The sequence below is a fragment of the Orycteropus afer genome, unplaced genomic scaffold, assembly GCF_000298275.1.
Source record: "Orycteropus afer afer isolate SDZICR_OR568_19922 unplaced genomic scaffold, OryAfe1.0 scaffold00266, whole genome shotgun sequence".
Taxonomy (NCBI): domain Eukaryota; kingdom Metazoa; phylum Chordata; class Mammalia; order Tubulidentata; family Orycteropodidae; genus Orycteropus; species Orycteropus afer.
Window position 1 is genome coordinate 1,418,392 of NW_006921853.1, and position 18,943 is coordinate 1,437,334.

Genomic DNA, 18,943 nt, shown 5'->3' on the forward strand with positions numbered 1-18,943 from the left:
CTTCCTCCATCCTCCCCAACCTTCCTCCATCCTCCCCAACCTTCCTCCATCCTCCCCACCTTCCTCCATCCTCTTCAACCTTCCTCCATCCTCCCCAACCTTCCTCCATCCTCCCCAACCTTCCTCCGTGCCCCTCATAACCAAAGTGACAAAGCACATGCCTGGGAAATAGTAGCAATATCCAAGCTAGGGCCACATCCGTTTCCTGAAGGGTGGTCCATGGACCATCTGCCTTAGCATCCTGGAGGTGGGCACCATGCATGTGTGAGGGTCCAACACCCTCTTTACTTCTGATGGACTTGCTGGGGCTGAGGTCTGGGGTCATGTGCTAAACAAGGTCCTGTGTTGACTCTCAGGTGCCCAACAGTGTGGGACGCCACAGTCTAAGCCCATCAGTGGGATTAGAAAGTATCATCCTTGCCTTGTCTTACTTTCTTCCCCTCACACTCCAATCAGGGCTGATTTGGAAGGTAAGCCAGAGGAGCTGGTTTTAGAGTTTGAGATTAAATACAGAAGTATACAGGTTCTCCCTCGAATCTACCTTTGTGACCTTAACACACCAGGGGAACAGGTGCTTGGGCTTGGGGAACAGGATCCTTTCAGCTTCTCTGGTTGGGATCTAGAGCCAAATAGACCTTGGTTTGACAAATAAGCTGTGTGATACTGGTGTGTCTTTTTAACTTCTCTGAACTTCAAGTTTCCATATTTGTGAAAGAGTAATAATACCACTAACTTCCCCAGCTCAGTCTGGAGTGAAATGAGATTTGCTTTCTGTCTTCATCTTCATTTGGCCATGATATGGCAGAGCATCAGAGAGTGACTATATTCTTGGGAGACGCCTAAGGCTCACTGCCCACAGAAAGGCAGCTTTCCCAGTGATCTCTAACAAAATCTCTCAACAGTCAGAATCTGAAAAGATACACTACACAGCGCAATTCTCCCGAGTTCCTCTGTCACACCTCATTTCCTCTTCTGCTTAATTTTCTGTCTTAAGCAGCAGACTGAAAACCTCAGCACCAGAGGGATTTTGGAGGCACTGGATCCAGTCCCCATTCTTTAAACATGAAATAAGAGAGGGCATGAATCACGCCCCGAGGCCCCAAAGCTGAGAAGTCTGTGAAGCAAAGCCTCACCGGACACGGGGCTCCCAAGGCCCATCAGTGCTGCAAGGACGTGACGCCGAGTGCCCAGTACCCACCTGGAACGACTGGCAGGACTTCATCTGACTGTCCGAGAGGGCCAGTGTGCTCTGGATGAGGTTCTGGAGCAGCAGGGCGTGGATGTCGTCCATGCTGAGAGAGGGAGAGAGAGAGAGACAGTGTGTGCCAGAGGAACACGAGGCCGCGGGCCACAGCTCCTGCACATCACGGGAGAGTCAATGTTCATGAAAAAGATGTCAACTGCATAAAACCTAACATGAAAGCCAAAGCATCCCAAAGAGAAAAATCAACGATGCTTTTTAGATTTTCCTAACTGGTCAACTTTTGCAGGTAAAAAGTTTCAATCTAGTGGGTGAAAGGTGACACCTTTCACCTGGGAACTCATTTATACAACAACTAACAAATGAAGCCCATGTGGACTTCTTTGTCTCCAATTTCAAACATGTTTTTCTCCAATGGGAATAGGCCTCTCACAAACAACAGAGCTGAAATCAGGCTGAGCTCATACTGATTTTCCAAGATGGAAAAAAAAAGGTTGTCTGAACTAGAGCTGTGCTTGGACAGCTCACGGGATAGGAGCTCAAAACGTTTTTCCCAAACCCATCTTAAGCCTAGACCAGTACTCTGCTAGGTTATGGGCTAGCAAATCTTTTGTAAAGGGCCAGATAGTGTATGTTTCAATAAACTCTACCTACAAAGACAGGTGGTAGGCTACACTGGGTGAACAGCCGTTCAGGCCACCTAAACAAACAGGTGAGGGAAAGGCACTTGATCGGTACTTGCCTATTAAGTTCATCCTCTTTATTGAGTTCATCTTTTTCTTCGCCAATTGCCAAAACTCGGTATCTACATAAAAAATAAAGAGTGTCAGTGAAACAAAGCAGAACCTAACTTGGCCACTGCTTGCTTAAGATGGTCGTTTACTGCCAAAAATACTAGAAAAAATGTTAAACTCACTAAGAAATATTATACATGCAAATTTAAACGAGAAAATACCATGTTCTGCCACCAAATGAGCATTTGATAAAAGCAAGGATTGATGTGAGAAATGTTTGTACTGGCAACTGTGAAGGGGCACCTTAACTGGCAAGGAGCTCACTGCTATGTGTTCAGGGAGCAGGGGCATAGCACTCGCTGCAGGCGCATGTGACTAAAACGCAAGCACAAGAAAGAAGTCAGGAAGAAGCTATACAAGAGAACAGCTGCATGAACTAACTGGACTCACGGACTATTTCCTCATCTAGTTTTTGAGGGTCATGTAATATCATTTCACTGTGTTCACAGCAATGAAACAGATCTAAGAAGAAAGCACAGAATTGATTTTTTTTTTTTTTAAATGGCCATTTCTTTGGTTTCCACAAAACCAAAATCAAAGATGAATATTTATCTTTATGATAGTAAATTCTTTCTAAAATTTAGTGCCAAGAAAAAGAAGCTTTTCACAAAAACCTGTGAACTATTTTTAGTCATTTACAAGGAAAAATATGGGACCATTTTCTTTTTTGCCTCACCTGCCAGAATGCTCAAGATCAAATTTATGTTAAACTGCTACTTGTTCTTTCCTCTAAGTGATTCACAAGCTCTCCTTTAAAAAAAAAAAAAATCTTTATTTTAACCGTCTGGTTCTATGACTAAAGGTATTCCATAGCTTCACTGGAAATAAGTGTGGCTATAAATTACAGACGGGTAAACAAGCTTCTTGAAACACCACAGCCTCATGGGACAACTGTCAACTGGCACAACATAGTTCACAAAATCATGATCTGTATCCTGGAGATGTGAGTAGCATCTGGGGTCTTCAAAGCTTGTGGGCAGCCATCTATCACATGACTACAGGACTCTGCTGGCCAGGAGCAAAACAGTAACAAGGTAACCAAAAGCTCAGAAGCAATGACTCTCTCTGTAGGAGCACCACCTCACCTACCCTGAGGCCAGAAGGAGTGGACGGTGCCCCTACCACCACTGACTGTTCCGACTGCGGTCACAGTAGCTGGTCATGGACAGAATGGAAGAAAAATGTGAAGGACTTAATAAATTACTTCTTACAAAAAAAAAAAAAAAAACCCAAAATAAATGCCAGACAAACTAGAAGAGTGGAGAACAGAGGACTCGCTGAGATGATCGCCCTGAGACACTTTTTAAACCTGCAACAGAGCCTACCCCCTGAAAACACCTTTAAGGGAGACAGCAGAGTGGCACACAAAATAAAGGATATTACCTATAAGATCGGTGCCCTTAAAAAACATCAGCATGAGACTAGAAAGGTCAACAAATACACAACAGCAAAGGCAAGAAGATAACAGGGCAGGGAAACCATAATACTGGAAATGGAACAAACAGAACACACTGTGAGAAAGGTAACAAAGGTCCCCATCAACTTGTGTGGGGACTGTCAAATGGGAACCTAACTTCTTGTAAGCTTTCACCAAACACTCAATAAAATACTATTCAAAAAAAGACTGACTATAAACCATGCCATTTGGGAAGTCTGGGGACTAGTTTACTATAAAATCAAAACCAAAACCCAAGAAGCAGCTAAATGCGTCAGCTCTAAAAATGTTCAGCAGCTCTCTCCTTCACTCGGCACGTCTCGAGTTTCCTCGCGTGTAAAACAGGCACGAGCCAAAGCACACAACCCCTGCAGCAGCGTGAACCCAGGCGGCAGCAGGGGCTCGTGAGGGGACGCGGCGGCCCTGCAGCAGCGTGAACCCAGCTGGCAGCAGGGGCTCGGCAACAGAAGGCACGGTGTCACGGGGCTGAAGGGGGCTCCTGCCTGCCTTCCAGCCACCTGTGGAAGGCTGGTGCTCCAGAGGCGCACAGGACATGATCCAACAGCTGCCAGGCCAACTGCAAGTCGGCCGGTTCTGTGGGCTTCCCGTGTCTGCTAGACGAGAGGAGGAGCCTCCAGCCACTGGAATTTCGGCTCTCGCCTGGCAGGGATCACACAAGCGAGCCGGAAGAGACTTACCTGGCAAACAGCTCCTGCAACGTGTCTGGGATTTCAAGGTGCGGACTCTTCAGGGACGAGCTGAACTTCTCTTTAAGCCTCTCCACTAATTCTTTAAACTCGTTGGCACAGACCTTTGGAAGTGACAGAATGAAATGTGAAGCTTTCTCTCTGTAAAGGGAGGTTTCGCTAAGATGCACCCAGGAACCTCCTGTGACAATCTTGTGGGGGAGCTGCATGTGAGAAGCACTGGTACCACCACCTGCACTGCCCTTCCTTCTCCCTGAGCAGCCCGACCAGGCATGGCTGTCAGGGTAGGTGGCAGATGCTCACCCCACGTTCAGGAACTAGAGCACTTGGTACCAATAACGCACTGATGGACCACAGAACTGCTCCCAGGACTCTCTCGTGAGCCCCTGACCTCAGATGTCCTCCTCCCAATCAGCGACTCCCTCTCATCCCTGCCTCTGAGAGGTGCCACTCACCTGGCTCCCCTTCCTACCCTCTACGGCATGCTCAGCTGGTGGCTCTCGCACGGGGCTCCCTCCTGAGCCCTGCGCTGCGGCCGTCTTGCCCAGGCCTCCCTGGCTCTTACAGGGAGCACAGCACAGCCTCCTCACTGCCTCAGCACCTCCAGTCTCAAGCCTCCAGGACATCAGCTCTGGGAGGCCAGAACGAGCTTTCCGATAAGCAAGTGATCAAGTCGGCCCACTGTTCAGGGCTGCAGGACCCAACCCCACTGTGGCCGTGGCTGCTGAGGCACTGTTGGCCTGCCCCTACCTCTCGCTGCCACCCGCCTGGCTCTGGCTCTGGCTCTGGCTCTGGTGGTGCGTGCTGGGCCCTGGGGCACCCGGCCTCCAGCGCATCTGCCCCAGCCGCTCCCTCCCCTTTCGGGTCTCAGTTCAGCGGCAGCTCCTTTTCAAAGGCCACTAACACGAGACCGTGCCCCCTCCAATCTTTCTCACTCATGAAGTCAACCCCAGTTTATCGTGGGGAGGCAACAGGCCCAGCCTCTGGGGTAAGTCAGGCCAGGTGTAGGCCAATCATGACAACCTCGATCCCCTATGCTACTGCTGTTTCCAGCCCTATAACCCAGGCTGCTGAGGGCTCTTCTGGAAAGGACTGTCCTTCCCTGACACAAGGGCCATGTGGGGTGGCTGGTGCGGTCCCTCTCTCATGGCTTCCTGCCCACAGGTTCTGTTGTGAACAGCTGAGTGATAGTAGGCAACTTGCAACTGTCAAGTGATTGGCATGAGGGATAGCTGTCCACTAAGGATGGAGAGTGAAGTGACAGGATCAGCCTGGGTCCTTGGTGGCATCGCTGCTTTGCTGTACCAGCCTGGACTGCCTGGTACCTGGGACAAATCAAGCCTTAAACCCTGTTAGGTAGGGTTTTCTGTTACTTGCTTCCAGCCATTCCCGCTGAGCCCCCCTGCCCCAGCTGGCCTGTGCTGGGCTCTCAGGGATCCTATCACTGTTCTGCAGGGCCCACCTGCTTCTCTGCCTGAGCCACTTCCCCGGGAATCCCTGAGGGCAGGACTGGAGCCCCACACCAATGGCCTGGCCTGGGGCAGGGCTGACATACACACAGCAGGCATCCGGGTGACTCTGAGCCAAGAGCAGGGAACTCTGGGTCTGGAAAGGCAGCCCCCTTTTTCACAGCATACCTTCCAGGCCCCTGTGACCCTCAGTCAATGACCCCCTGCCAGTCCACTGCAGTCCCACCTGGCCAGGACAGTGCACGTCGGTAAAGGTCCTCCCAAGACGACCCCTATCCTGTCTGTGAGCTTCCCAGGAAAGTCTAGCTGCCTGGTGTTTCCCAAGACCTGCCCTATTCTCTTAACAAACAGGCCCAAAGCACAGCACCACTTCAAAGAGACGCTTCAAATTCTAACCATTCCTTAACACTGATGCTGGGAGCCACATCAAACATGGTCCAAAACCAAAGATCCGACAAGTACACTTCCCAAATAAGCCGGGAAAATGTCACGTTTGTAAGGCTGACAGAATCACCGACAGCCCAAGGGCCCGGCCTGTCTCCACGGCCTCCCTTCAACCGCACGGGGCCTACCTTTGGGTCGTTATAGTTATACTTGCGATTCATAAAATCCCCAACAAGCACTTTATCCTGGTACACCTCGGCGAGGCAAACCCTGCAGAGAGGGAAGATAAAAAACGAGGTCTGGGAACTGCAATGGAGTCAACGTGCAGAGCTGTCAGAGTCCCGCCCTAACGCTTCTCAGCTAAATGTGAAGTACAGTTTCCTTATGGACTGGCAGGTAATTACAGCTCTGAGATGAAGAATCTGAGGGCAGCCCAACCGGATTCAAGTCAAGCCTGCCTGTGCTCCCATCTTCCACGTCAGCTTCTCTGAGCTCTCATCCCTCCACGTGTAAACTGAGAACGGCGTCCCCAACCTGCCTCTCACAGGGACTTGGTCAGGACCTCTGTGAAGGCAACTATTAATTTTTATCCTGCAGATACTGCTGTCTAGTTTTACGAAGCGCTCTAATTTCCTCCAAAGCACTATTTGTCCATAGTCCATGATGTAAAGAGAGTCAGATCCGACTCTAGAAACCCTCCTTGGGCTTCTTAGGCGGTATCTCTATGGAAGTAGATCTCCCAATCTTCTGAGGAGTGGCTGGTGGGTCTGAACTGCCAGTCTCTGGTTAGCAGTCAAATGCCTTAGGCACTACGCCATCAGAGCTGCCAAAGACAGCCTGGTTGCTCAAAACAAAATGAAAGAGAAAGCAAGCACCGTTTGCTGGGCTCCCATGAGCCTGGCACTGGGACCTTCACAGAGAACCCGCGAGGCTGAGACTCCCTCAGTCTTAAAGTTCAGTGAAGTAAAGGACGCCTGAGCTCACGCAGACACCGAGGGGCAGCAGCAGGCAGGACAGCTGTGGTTATTGTTAGTATTCATGTCCTGCTCCACAGGTGAGAAAAAGCCGCCGAGTGACAATGGCGTCTCAGCTCCCACAGCTCTGGAGAACCCTGTGAGGACTTGGACCGGGGCCTGCTAATGCTGGAGCCCAATCCTGCAGCACTGCCCGCCATGCTGCCAGGGGCGGGGAGAGCACAGCCAGGGGTCAGGAAGCCCGAGTTCCAGCTCTCACTCCACTGTCACCAGGCCAACTCATGTCCACTCTCGGGCCTGCTTCCACTTCTGAAGACAGAGGCTTTCAGCTGAAACAGTCTGAGATTCTGTGCCTGCGGAAGGTGGGTTCACACAGGTCTCTTGGTATGTCTGAGTCAGCAGGTCTCAACACGGCCAAGAGACATCTGCCTTAGAGACATCTGGAGAGACTTCTGGTTGTCACACAGGAGGGGGGAGTGCTATAGGTAGCTAGTGGGTAGAGGCCAGGGTTGCTGCTAAACACTCCACAATGCACATATAGACCCACGGCAAAGAATGAACCAGTCCCAAACGTCAGTGGTGTTGAGGTTAAGAAATTCTGGCTAGAGGTGAGTTTCCTCCACAATGCAGGGCTAGCCCCAATCTCTCTCTAGAATCTGGCTGTAGGTACTCCAAGGTCTAGAATCATCAACTTGGTGCGAAGCTATCCTACTGATCTGTGGCAGGAACAGCCAGTTGTTGGTGGTGCTCATCCTCTCACCATCACGCCCCTGCCGTGCCCCACCTTTCACGTGGCTGCACCGCTTGGGTGTCCCTACGCATATTCCAGAGCTCTCTGGTCCCCCCACTCAAGCCTACACTTTGTGGAAGGAAATGCAGGAGGGGTCTGGTGGGCTGGCAATGGCTTTACGGCCCTGTGAGGAAATGAGGGGAGAATCTTGCTGGCAAGAGACCAGCTGCAAGGGGATGCTTGCGACTCCCAGGCAGCTGGCAACACCACACGTGCAGGCCATGATTGGGAGGCACTCGGCTCTGCTGGGAAACGTGGCTGAGTGCATTCTGTTCAGTGACCCGTGTCCTATCTAGATTCTTCTTGGGCTGAGCTGTGTGATGAACCACCAATGCACTAATATTGAGAGCAGCTCTCCAGTGGGAAAACTGGTTTTGGGAATCTGCCTTCACCATATACTACCAAAACCCACTGCCATCAAGTTGATTCTTACTCATAGTAGCTCTGTAGGATAGAGTAGAACTGCCGCCTAGGATTTCCAAAGCTGTAAATCTTTATGGAAGCAGACTGCCTCATATTTCTCCTGTGAAGTGGTTGAAAGTGGCTGGTGGGTTCAAACCACTGACCTTTTGGTTAGCAGCCCAATGCTTTAACCACAGCACCACTAGAGCTCCTTTTACCATATACTAGCTGTGTGATGGGAGCTCTGGTGGTGCAGTGCCTAAGGCACTTGACTGCGAACCAGAAGGCTGGCGGTTTAAACCCACCAGCCACTCCTGAGAAGGAAGGGGTTGGCAATCTACTTTTGTAGAGATACTGCCTTGGAAACCCAAGGAAGGGTCACTATGAGTTGGATCTGACTCGACTGCAGTGGTTTTTTTTTTTTTTTGGTTAGGGAGCTGAAGAAGGAGCTCTGGTGGTGTAGTGCCTAAGGCACCTGACTGCTAACCAGAAGGCTGGAGGTTCAAACCCACCAGCCACTCCTCAGAAGGAAGATTAGACAATCTATTTCCGTAGTGATACCGCCTTGGAAACCCAAGGAGGGGTCACTAGGAGTCAGAGATGACTCGACAACACATAACAAGAGCTATGTGATATTTAGCAAGTCTCCTAGTCTGACTAGCCTCCATTTCTTCACCTGTAAAAATGGGTAATAGCAGCTACTTCGTAAGGCTTTTCTAATGTCCATATCCTCTCATGCACTCAGGGTATCTAGAATCACACCTGGTCCTCAGATGATCAAGGACAATCTCACCAATAAACTCCAACAATCAAAAAAACTACTGGACAAACCAGTGTGCTTTATCTGGATTTTCCGCAAGAAATCTTAAGCAAATGGGATGAGAGAAGAGTAAAGAATGAACTAGAAGCACTGGAACAACCTTGTCTTGTAGTCATGAACTTTCAAATACGGCTTACTTGTAGTTCAGATAGGCCTGTGGATTTTTCACTAAGTAGCGAGCTCTTCGTCCAACCGAATGAGACGTTTTATCCAAAGACTCTTCAAGGGTAGCATGCAGAACGTCCCGCACGACCTGCCAGGGGACAAATGGGCCCTTCACCTGGATCAAACACAGAGCCAAGATAGAAAATCAGTATCCTGGGCCACAGCATGGGGAATAAACGTAAAAATCAAAAACCAAACCCACTGCCATCGAGTCAATTACAACTCACAGTGACCCCACTGGGTTTCCAAGGCTATAAATCTTTATGGAAGTAGATTACCTTGTATTCCTCCCACAGAGCAGCTGGTGGGTTTGTACCACTGACCTTTTAGTTAGCAGCCAAACATCTTGCCCACCATGCCACCAGCTCCAGGGCCTCAAATGAGTTTGGAACTGTTCAGTCAAGGCCAATGAAAACGGGTACCATATGCGTTGCGTAGCAAAATCTCTTCTGCATTGGATTTTGAGTAGGAAACAGGCAGCAGTGCCAGTCGGCCACCATATCTGAGTGGGGCACTCTCACCTGCTTCCAACTCTGGTCAAGATCTGATGCAAGAGCTTTGGTTGCCATACAACATGTACTCTGCCCTTGTTTCTGTCAGCTATGACTGAACTGTTTTGAGCTAGTTCAAAGCCTGGTTCGATTGAGCCTCTTTCCTCAGAGAATACTCAGAACTGTTACTTCATGCTTTTGAGTAAATGTTTACTCAATCACATTTACCAGTCACCAACTATATGTGCAGCACTAAGTCTGGCGCTAGGAAGAGAAGAGTAAGTCAAGTCCTCAGTGTCTGGTGGGAAAAAGAGTGCCTTTCTGGCAAGTAATGGTCAGAGGTGCACAGAGGGTGTTGGGTAGTACTGAGTGGAAGGGTAATACGTTAGGGGAGGTTTTAAGTGTAAAAATATGTTTAGTTAAGAGGGCTTTAAAGGCTTAGTTCTATGGTTGCCTATGCTTAGGAACAGTCTCTGTATTATGATTATATGGTATGTTAGTAGAAAAAAAATGTACTAAATTAGCGGAACAGCTGAATCAATAATATACAGCAAGACAAAGCTGAGGTAAGGAAGGGACCTGGCAACAAGGTGACTTTCTTACAATCACAAAAATAAGGTGACCCAAGAACCTGGCTTAAGTTCAAGCAGGGAGTGGAGGGTCCAGCAGACACAGCACTGAACGACTGCTCCTGCTTCCTGCAGCTGCGTCAAGGTCAGAGCAGACGCATGCTCCTCCTCCCAGGACTGCTGCGAAAGTCCACTGGGAGACTCAGGACAGAACAACACGTCACCTTCCAGGCTCTTCCTTAGAGAAGGGATTGGGTTGGAATTTAGGAGCGGATGACTGACTGACAGGTGAGAGAATATTGAGAAAATGGTCAAGAAAAAAGATCTAATGAACCTGCAGGTAGGACAGCATCTTGGACACAGGACACCTGATTGGGTTTCTCTTGGCCAGCATGGCTGTGACCAGCAGACACCAACTGGGTTCTTTATGAAGCTGCCGCCCCTATTCTACCTGGCAATGTGACTATCTGGGAGGGACCCTAGGCCAGATGATGCTAGAGCTCAGTTTTTTGGTGGGACACATGTCCACCTCGACTGCCCTCTTTGGGGAACAAGACAGGGAGAATGCACTCTGTCTCAGGCTACAGAACCTTCTTGGAGGCTGTGATATCAGAGGAAAGAGGAAGAGGTTGCTAGCGAGAGAGCAATCGCTGGCGAGGCCCTTTCTATCTGCCTGGGATTGAGAGATATGGGCAGGGAGGGTGTAGCGGGTGTGGGGAACTGCAGTGCAGGAGGCATGGGGGTTGCGGGTGACCAGGCTGAGACCAGTGCCACTATTCCACTTTGATTCAGCAAACACAGACCAAGTGATTACTGCGTGTAGGCACCAAGCTAGGGGCTGCAACCACAAACACAAGTAAGACAAGTCCGTCTGCCTTGAGGGGCAGTCACTCTCGAGTGAGCCAAGAGTTACCGGAAGGAAGCACAGAAGCAACGTGGTAAACAGACATCCAGGGGACAGAGAGAGAAGACAGTGATTACTTTCATTTGGCAGGGTCCATGAAGCCTTTCCTGAGGTAAACAGTTACTGAAAGATAAATAAGATTTTCAGGCAGATGAGGGTGGGAGGAGGGAAGCAGGAAAGGACCCGATTCCTGACAGAGAGAGAAGGATAGAACAGCTCTGAGCTATTTAGCCTGCGGCTGGGCAAAAAAATAAAAATAAAAATGTACCTTGCCAAAGGCTGGACAGAAATGTGCAATCACATGTCATTAATTTGTTGGATTCTGGGAACAGTGTTTCCTGGTGGTCAAGCTGACATGGATGTGATGAGTGGCCCCGGGGACCACGAGCTGCCCTGCCGGGGTCCCGGGCGGGAGAGACGGCTCCTGTGAGAAGGGCCGGCACAGGGCTGGACAGGAGCAGGAGCCCAGCGGGCCGAATACCTTGGTGTTGAGGATGTTGCTGGCAATTCGGCAGAAAATGAGCAACCTGTCCTCTTGCATGGACCAGGTCACACGGAGGCGGGTCATCCTCTGCAGGGCGCTCTGGTCGGCCTCATCGTGGTAGCGCAGCTTCCTGGGTTTCTCTTCCTTGTTTTCTTCTGAAAACACCAGAGGGGCAGAAAGGGGCCTTTAACAGAGGGGCTGGGAACCCTCACTCTGGTGGGGGGGAAGGGTGCCTACCCAACTAGTAAGATCTGACCAACTGCATGTGTTCCCATTACATCACTATATGTAAAGCCCGACAACCACAAAAGACTCAGCCAATCCTGAAAGATTTTTTTTAACCCCTTTCATCATTTCTCTCTGGTCAAATTTCATGGTGATGGGTAGGGTCGACTGAGCACAGCTTCGTGTTTGTTATCTGTCAATCCCCAATCTGTCCCCCTGTGACAAGAAGTCCTCTGAAGGTGCCTTATACAGAAGCTTCTACAACATGCTCAGGGCAAGTCTGCTGAATTCGTGGGACAGTTGACTGTGGAGCCACTTAAGCTCTCCTGCTCTCTCGCCCTGTGACTTCAGAGTTGTGTGAACTCTTGTGCACCAAGGAGCCAACAAAGTCCACCTATAGGGCCACTGTAAGAATTGAACGAGACTGTATATAAAATACCTAATATGGTGCCTGGCACAAAGTAACTGCTAAATCAATAATAATTATAACTATAACAAGAGCTAACACTATGGAATATTTATTTTTGCCAAGCACTGCTCTAAGCTTTTCATGTTTATTAACTCATAATTAAAATAATATTCACTTCACAACAACCATATGAGATGAATGTAACTATTATCTTCATTTCATAATTGAGGAAATAAAAACAGACAGACATAGTAATCTGCCCAAAGCCACACAACTAGCAAGTAGCTAATCTAGGTTTTGAACCTTTAGCTCCTGACCACTAGAATTTCCAAGGTCTCTCCATGGTGGGGATACTCTGGCAGTTTCATAATTTCACAAAGACACTACATGCCTGCCAATTCCAGAAGACTGGTCTGTGAGTTTCTTCTAGATTATTCCTATGCTAAGGTAGAAGAAAAATAGGGCAAGAAAATTTGCATTTAAAGTGTCCCTGGCATTATATTTTGCCTGGCAAATGAAGTTAGGTCTTCATGAAGCCACCTGATCTTACCCAGACACATCTGTGACAGGCCACACTAGGAGGGGAGGATTTTAACATATGCAGTGCTATGTGCTACGAAGACCAGGCAGACACACCACTAAAAATGAGCTCCTGTGTAAATGTTCCGTACTCATCTGAAACAGCTTTTCCTTACAACACATGGACCGTGTAGGTGATAAAAAGAAGTTTACAAACCAAGACTCTTGTCTCTATAATTCCTGCCCAGAGGAACGGCCACGGGAAAGCACCACGTATTAGGGTTTGCACCAGATCTGAAGAGATTCTGCAGGCTTCCAGGACTCCTTGCTCTCCTCTAAACTTAAAGATACAACATGACTTTGCACTTTGGCCTGATTAGCATAAATGTAGACACTCCTCGGAAGGAAGGTTGGGCAATCCTACTTCTGTAGTGATACTGCCTCGGAGACCCAAGGAGGGGTCGCTATGAGTCGGGGCCGACTCGATAGCAAATAACAACAACAACAGATATTAAAAGTTAAGGACAAAAAAAGAATAGGACTTTGGCTGCTTGTGACAAGAATTTTTTTTTCTTTTTAAGTATTTTATTTTTGTTATTGTTGAGAATATACACAACAATTCAACAGCTTCTTTGTGTAGGATTCAGTGACACAGACTATTCTTCAAGTTGTACAACCACTGTCACCCTCCTTTTCTGAATGGCTCCTCTCCCATTAATATAAATTCACTGCCCTGAAGGTTCCTATGTAATCTTTCAAGTTGCTGTGGTCAATTTGATCCCATGTGGTAAATCTGTGCACACAATGTTCAAGGCAGAAATTCTTTACTAGTTAAGCTAAAGTACCGTTCAGTTTAAGAAGATTCCAGGGGATATTTTTGGTTTAAGGTTTAATGATTATCTCAGGACAATGGTTTCAGGGGCTCAGTCAGCCTCCATGGCTCCAGAAAGTCTGGATTTTGTATGAATTTGAAATTCTGTTCTGCATTCTCCCCCTTTTGATTAAAGATTCTTCTATAAAATCTTTGATCAAAATGTTCAGTTAGGGTTTTATCAGTTGAAATCAGAAATCTAAACTGGTCTGAGAAAGGGAGCTCCTAAGGTCAAAAGCTCTACAAAAGCAAAAACAAAGTCAAGGGAAGCCTATGGGAAATTCTAGGTTCTCCCAATCAGCCAGATGGATTTGGAAAATGAAACAGCAATCACACACAGTTAGCCTAACAGAATTGCGACAACATGGGCATCTGCGTCTGAGGGCAGAGCTCAGGTCTGGCTGGAGGGCGGCTGCTGCAGATTGCCAAGCCAGGGTGGACAATGACGAGGCCGATACGTGCACGTGAGCATCACGTCACCTTTTTTCCTTCTCTTGATCTTCTTTCCAGGGTCCTTCTTCAGCCGCTTCCGCTTTTGGCTTTTCCCGCCCCTCACTCTCTTGTTTCTGTCCAATGTGGGCTCTCTGTCCATGTCAAACTGCTCTTCCTTGTCGGCAGAGAGCTCCGGTGTCGCTCTTGTCTCTCCCCAGATACTCAGCTTGCTATTGCCTAGAAATACCCACAGGGAACATAACTGAAAGATGAGCTCTGCAAACACCAGACAGGAAGGGAAACTATGGTGGTCGCTCTGGTCCCGAACTGGTAGCATGCCTATTTTGGGGGCGAACTGCCAGCTTACTTACCTCCAGTACCGAGTGGCAGTGGGTGCTTGGTCAGAAACGTCTGGAGCCTCATCATGAGCCCATTTTCTGAGGCGATGTTCTCCTAAAACACAAGGATGTCACTGGAATGAAGCTTCAGTAAATTCCCAAGAGCCCAGAGCAACAGAGGCAGTGAAATACCCAAGTGTCTGAGGAAGCCGGCTCTGGGCTGGGGTTCTCCTGTGCTTTTTCCTGTTTTCTCACTGAACACACACTCTCCTCTCATCTGACCTTGTGACACGAAGACTCTCTACTCCTTAAAAAGGGCCACCCAGCCATTTCACAGAGAAGTGAGAGTCTACTGAAAACAGAATGGGCCAGGCAGGTGTTTCAGGGCCTGGCCCACCTTCAGTCATACAGCAGTCAATTCTGCTTTCACCAGCTCAGAAGCTGGGAAGCGAAAGGAGGAAGAGGAGGCCGAGGTGCTGGTCCACCAGTGGGCGCCCACCTTTTTGGCCTTGTTGATGATATAGCTGGTCCAGATCCAGTTGCGCTTTAAGTGTCCGTAGAAACTAGAATCAAGCCCAGCAGCTCCCAGCCCGTCTCCGGGGATCACACCTTCATCCACGACCTCGCGGCTCCCCCTGAGAGATGGCCAAAAGCACAGAAAGAGCCGTCCTCAGTAAGCGAAGGGGCTCCAGAGTGGGGCTGGGCACTGATTTACAACCATTATTATAACTTTTGGGTTTTTTTTGGTTTATTATCTGCCTAGAGGAACATCTGACAGGCAGAAATGAAGAACTTGGGAGCCCTATTGCTGACATAAATCAGAAATGCAGGCTTTTATGTAAAATTTTCCAGTTTTTGAAGGTTGTCAACAGGTCCACTTTCATTCAACCATACGTGGGCCAAATAAAGCATGTCTGGAGGCCAAGTTGGGCGTATGGCCACCAACTGGCAGCCTGTGAGCCAGACGCTCAGGCCCTCTTGGCCGTGACCTCCTGAGGGAGGGGTGGAGGGCTTGGGCCCCGGGAAGGCGCCGAGGGCCGGACGTACGTGGTGTACTCCACCATGGCGCACTTGCGCTCCAGGTTGTGCTTGTCGATGGCGTTCTCCTGCTCCTTCTGCAGACTGCCCTCCTCGTCGCTGCCCTGATCGACGTTGCTGTTCTTCTTGGCTCGCGGGTTACGCACCACACCTAGAAAACCACACACAAGCCGAATGACGAGCCCTGCCCACCGGCTTTGGGCAGGCTGTGGCTGCCGCTAGGGGGAGGGAAGAATGGCTTCCCTTTCTGGTGAACAGGCTCTCCTGTGCAGACGAGAGGGTCTGAAACCAAGAGAATCTCTTCGTATAAAACATCTTACGAACACCCTGCTGAAAGGAGTCAGAGATGACAGGAGGAAGAAAGTTACCACCACTGTGTGATCCTGAGAAGGCTGTGCGGCCAGGCTGAACCCTGTTAAGGGGGAAGGCAGACTGCCAGGTGACCAGAGGACCAGACAGGCAGGCAGAAGGCAGAGGCCTTCCCTACTGAGGTTCCCGGGGAAACGGAAAGCCCCGGGAGGCCCTGGGTGCCAGGATGCTGGAAGCAATCAGCAAAAATTACTGCACTTGGTAGTGATGGCATGGGCTGGGGGTTGGGAGAGATCTGGTCAGATCATGTGTGATGGTGTCCTCTCCCTAGGCCCAGCTGGGCTCCAGGAGCAGATGTTTCCTGGGTATCCAAGACGTGTATCAACATAGTTGAGAAACTAAGTTGTTAGTAGGAAACAGTAAAAATTGCATTTCTGGCGAGAAAATACAAGGTACTACTGAAACCAATGCTTGAGTAGGACAAAGAAAACAAAAGTTATGGTAGTTTCTGAATGACCAAAATCCCTCTCATAACATGCTCTGAGACCTTGGGTTGAGGGCATGGACTGGATTGGTGTGTTGGGCAGTGAGTAAAATTCACCTCTCGCCATCTCTCCCCACCAAGTTTAAGCTTCACTTCAGCCTGAGGCAGCGGTACTGTTCCCAGTTTAGGGAAGAAGAAATGCAGGCTCAGGGAAGATACAGTGGCTTGCCAAGATCATTCCATCTGAATGCACAGCTGAGTAAGAGTACTAAAGGAGCTCTGGTGGTACAGCACCTAAGGCATTTGGCTTCTAACCAGAAGGTCAGTGGTTCAAACCCATCAGCTGCTCAGGTCAGTGGTTCAAACCCATCAGCTGCTCCGCAGAAGGAAGATAGGGCAATCTACTTCCGTAAAGATTTATAGCCTCGGAGACCCAAAAGGGGTTGCTGTGAGTCTGAATTGATTCGATGGCAGTGACTTAGGTTTTTGGTTTTAAGATAATATGTCTTATGTGCAGACAGCAGCCACATTACTTAGCTCCTTGTTGTAAATGCAGATTTACAGGCCATTCACCAGGTCTGCCAAATCTGAAACTTGTACAGGGCCCAGTAATCAGCATTTTCAAATGCTCCCTGGGTAATTCACACAAATACCTGGGGAGCCCCTGCTTTCAAGGTTGATTACTATGCTTCTGACATGACGTGTCCCTCCATCCGTGGGGAAGAACCTCTTCAAACGTTTGTGAATGAAAAGACAATCAGTGTCTGATTTATGGGTTAAGTGAGGCTCCAGCACTTCTGCTCACAAATACTAAACGGGGTGGAAATTCACCAGTTGTCAGCCTGGAAAACTCTGGTGCAAATAACATGCTGGTTTGTAAATCTTTATCTGGGTATAAAATGCAGGGGAATCAGGGCACTTTCAAAACCTAAAATGGTGAAAGCTTGGCTCACGACTAGATGCCAGGATTTATGAAACACACTGTTCTCAAATTCGTCTGCACCATTAAAGGTTCTAAATCCGAGTGCTCACTACCCTGCTGGCATGAAACAATCCCACCCAAGAAGAACATGCTTCCTGCTTTGCACAAACCCAAGTATAAGCTAACTCTCAGCTCTGGGACTGGAGAACGGAACGATTGCTCTCCCAGGTGCAACGGCCATTGCTGTTGTTTGTTAGAATAAAACTAAACTCTTCACCATGTCTGCAAGGCCCCCGTGGCTGGCTCCTGTCTACTCCATTCTCAGCAGCAGCTTTCCTCCTTGCCACATGGCCTCTTCCGTTTCTCCCAGGTCCACTCAGGGACTCTGCACCTGCTACGTCCCTGGCCTAGAATCTCTTCCCAGCTCTGGGGCTGGCCAGCTCAGCATCATCTTTTAGGTCTTATTCAAAGATCTTCCCTTCAGAAGTGAGTTTCTGACCACCCCATCTAACATCCCTCGAATCATCACCCTGCATCCCACCACCTTGCTTATTTCCTCCACAGTGAAGTCTCATGACGGCAGGGACAGGTGTGCAGGACATGACAAACAGTAGGTGTTCAATAAATACCTACTAAATAAATGAAGGCTGGTGGTTCAAATCCACCAGCCACTCCTCGGAAGGAAGATGGGGCAATCTACTTCCATGGTGATACTGCCTCAGAAACCCAACGAGGGGTAGCTATGAACTGGGTCCGACTTGAAGGCACATAACAAAAACAGCAACAACAACAAATAAATGACTGAAGACAAAATGGAGCTGCTTGGACTAAACTGTGGGAGGCCTGTCACCCCCTACTGAAGGCCACATCTCCTTTAAGGGACCACCAAGGACACTTAGGACCCAGAGCAGTCTCTAGTCTCCTCCAGCTCAAACTCCCTGTGGTCCCACAGAAAAGAAGAAGCAGCGAGGCCAGTCAAAGCTGACAGTACCTAGTGGGGTATTGAGGCAGACGCACTGCAGATCGAACCAGTAGTTTTCCACATCCTGCATGGAGTCGAGGACATAGAGACGCCTGTCAAAGGGCCGGTTGCTGCGCGCGAGGTTGTAATGTGGGTCACAGATGGTGGTGTCAACAATGACTGCATTCTTCTTCAAGTAAACAAAGACCTACAAGAGAGACAGCGAGTGGGGAAGAGAGGAGCTCCCAAAGCAGCAAAATCAGCACCGGGTTGGGGTACCATATCCGATTGTCAGGACCACCTTCCTTGGGCTTGGAAGACATTACCTGATCTTTATCCTGGAATTTCTCTGTGGGACCAAACTGCAGCAGCCCCATGTAGCACAACCTCTGAAGGCTCTCTACGACGGAGAAAATGTAACGTCTGGAAAACACAGGGAGACAGGGTCCATCATGCGACTCTCGTCCATCTTTGGGGTCTGGGTCTGGGGCCAGGGATCTAACTCATGTTGCCTCTCCTCTACCTGGATCCCACCATGGCCTGCCTGCCTGCATGGTCCTGGGGCCCAGAAACACACTTCCTAATACCCAACTAAGGTGACAGAACATTGACACCTGGGCTTGGTTTAGTCAAGGTAATGAAAATAAAATAGCCCTCGAGTACCTGCAGTCTCTACTGCAGATGGGACTCTAACACAGCTAGCCCACAGCCCGTTTGCCCTCGTGCTGTACACGAAAGGTGAGAGGTGCCTGAATGGGTGAAAACCAACCATCTTTACACCCAGGAAGGCAGACGCCTTTTCCTTTTCCTGGTGCAGGAGCCTTGAGAACCCTACCTTTAAGGGGC

General features: G+C 49.1%; 1 protein-coding gene across 1 annotated transcript in view; it reads right to left on the reverse strand.

Moving 5' to 3' along the window:
* The window catches only part of GTF3C1 (general transcription factor IIIC subunit 1), a 122,035-nt gene that overhangs the window by 25,640 nt on the left and 77,452 nt on the right, over positions 1-18,943 (reverse strand). Inside the window, 12 exon segments of the mRNA XM_007950285.1 lie at positions 1,199-1,292; positions 1,944-2,006; positions 4,129-4,241; positions 6,179-6,260; positions 9,114-9,256; positions 11,587-11,744; positions 14,094-14,282; positions 14,417-14,498; positions 14,883-15,018; positions 15,431-15,572; positions 18,128-18,305; positions 18,424-18,614. Coding sequence (XP_007948476.1) covers positions 1,199-1,292; positions 1,944-2,006; positions 4,129-4,241; positions 6,179-6,260; positions 9,114-9,256; positions 11,587-11,744; positions 14,094-14,282; positions 14,417-14,498; positions 14,883-15,018; positions 15,431-15,572; positions 18,128-18,305; positions 18,424-18,614 — 1,571 coding nt within the window.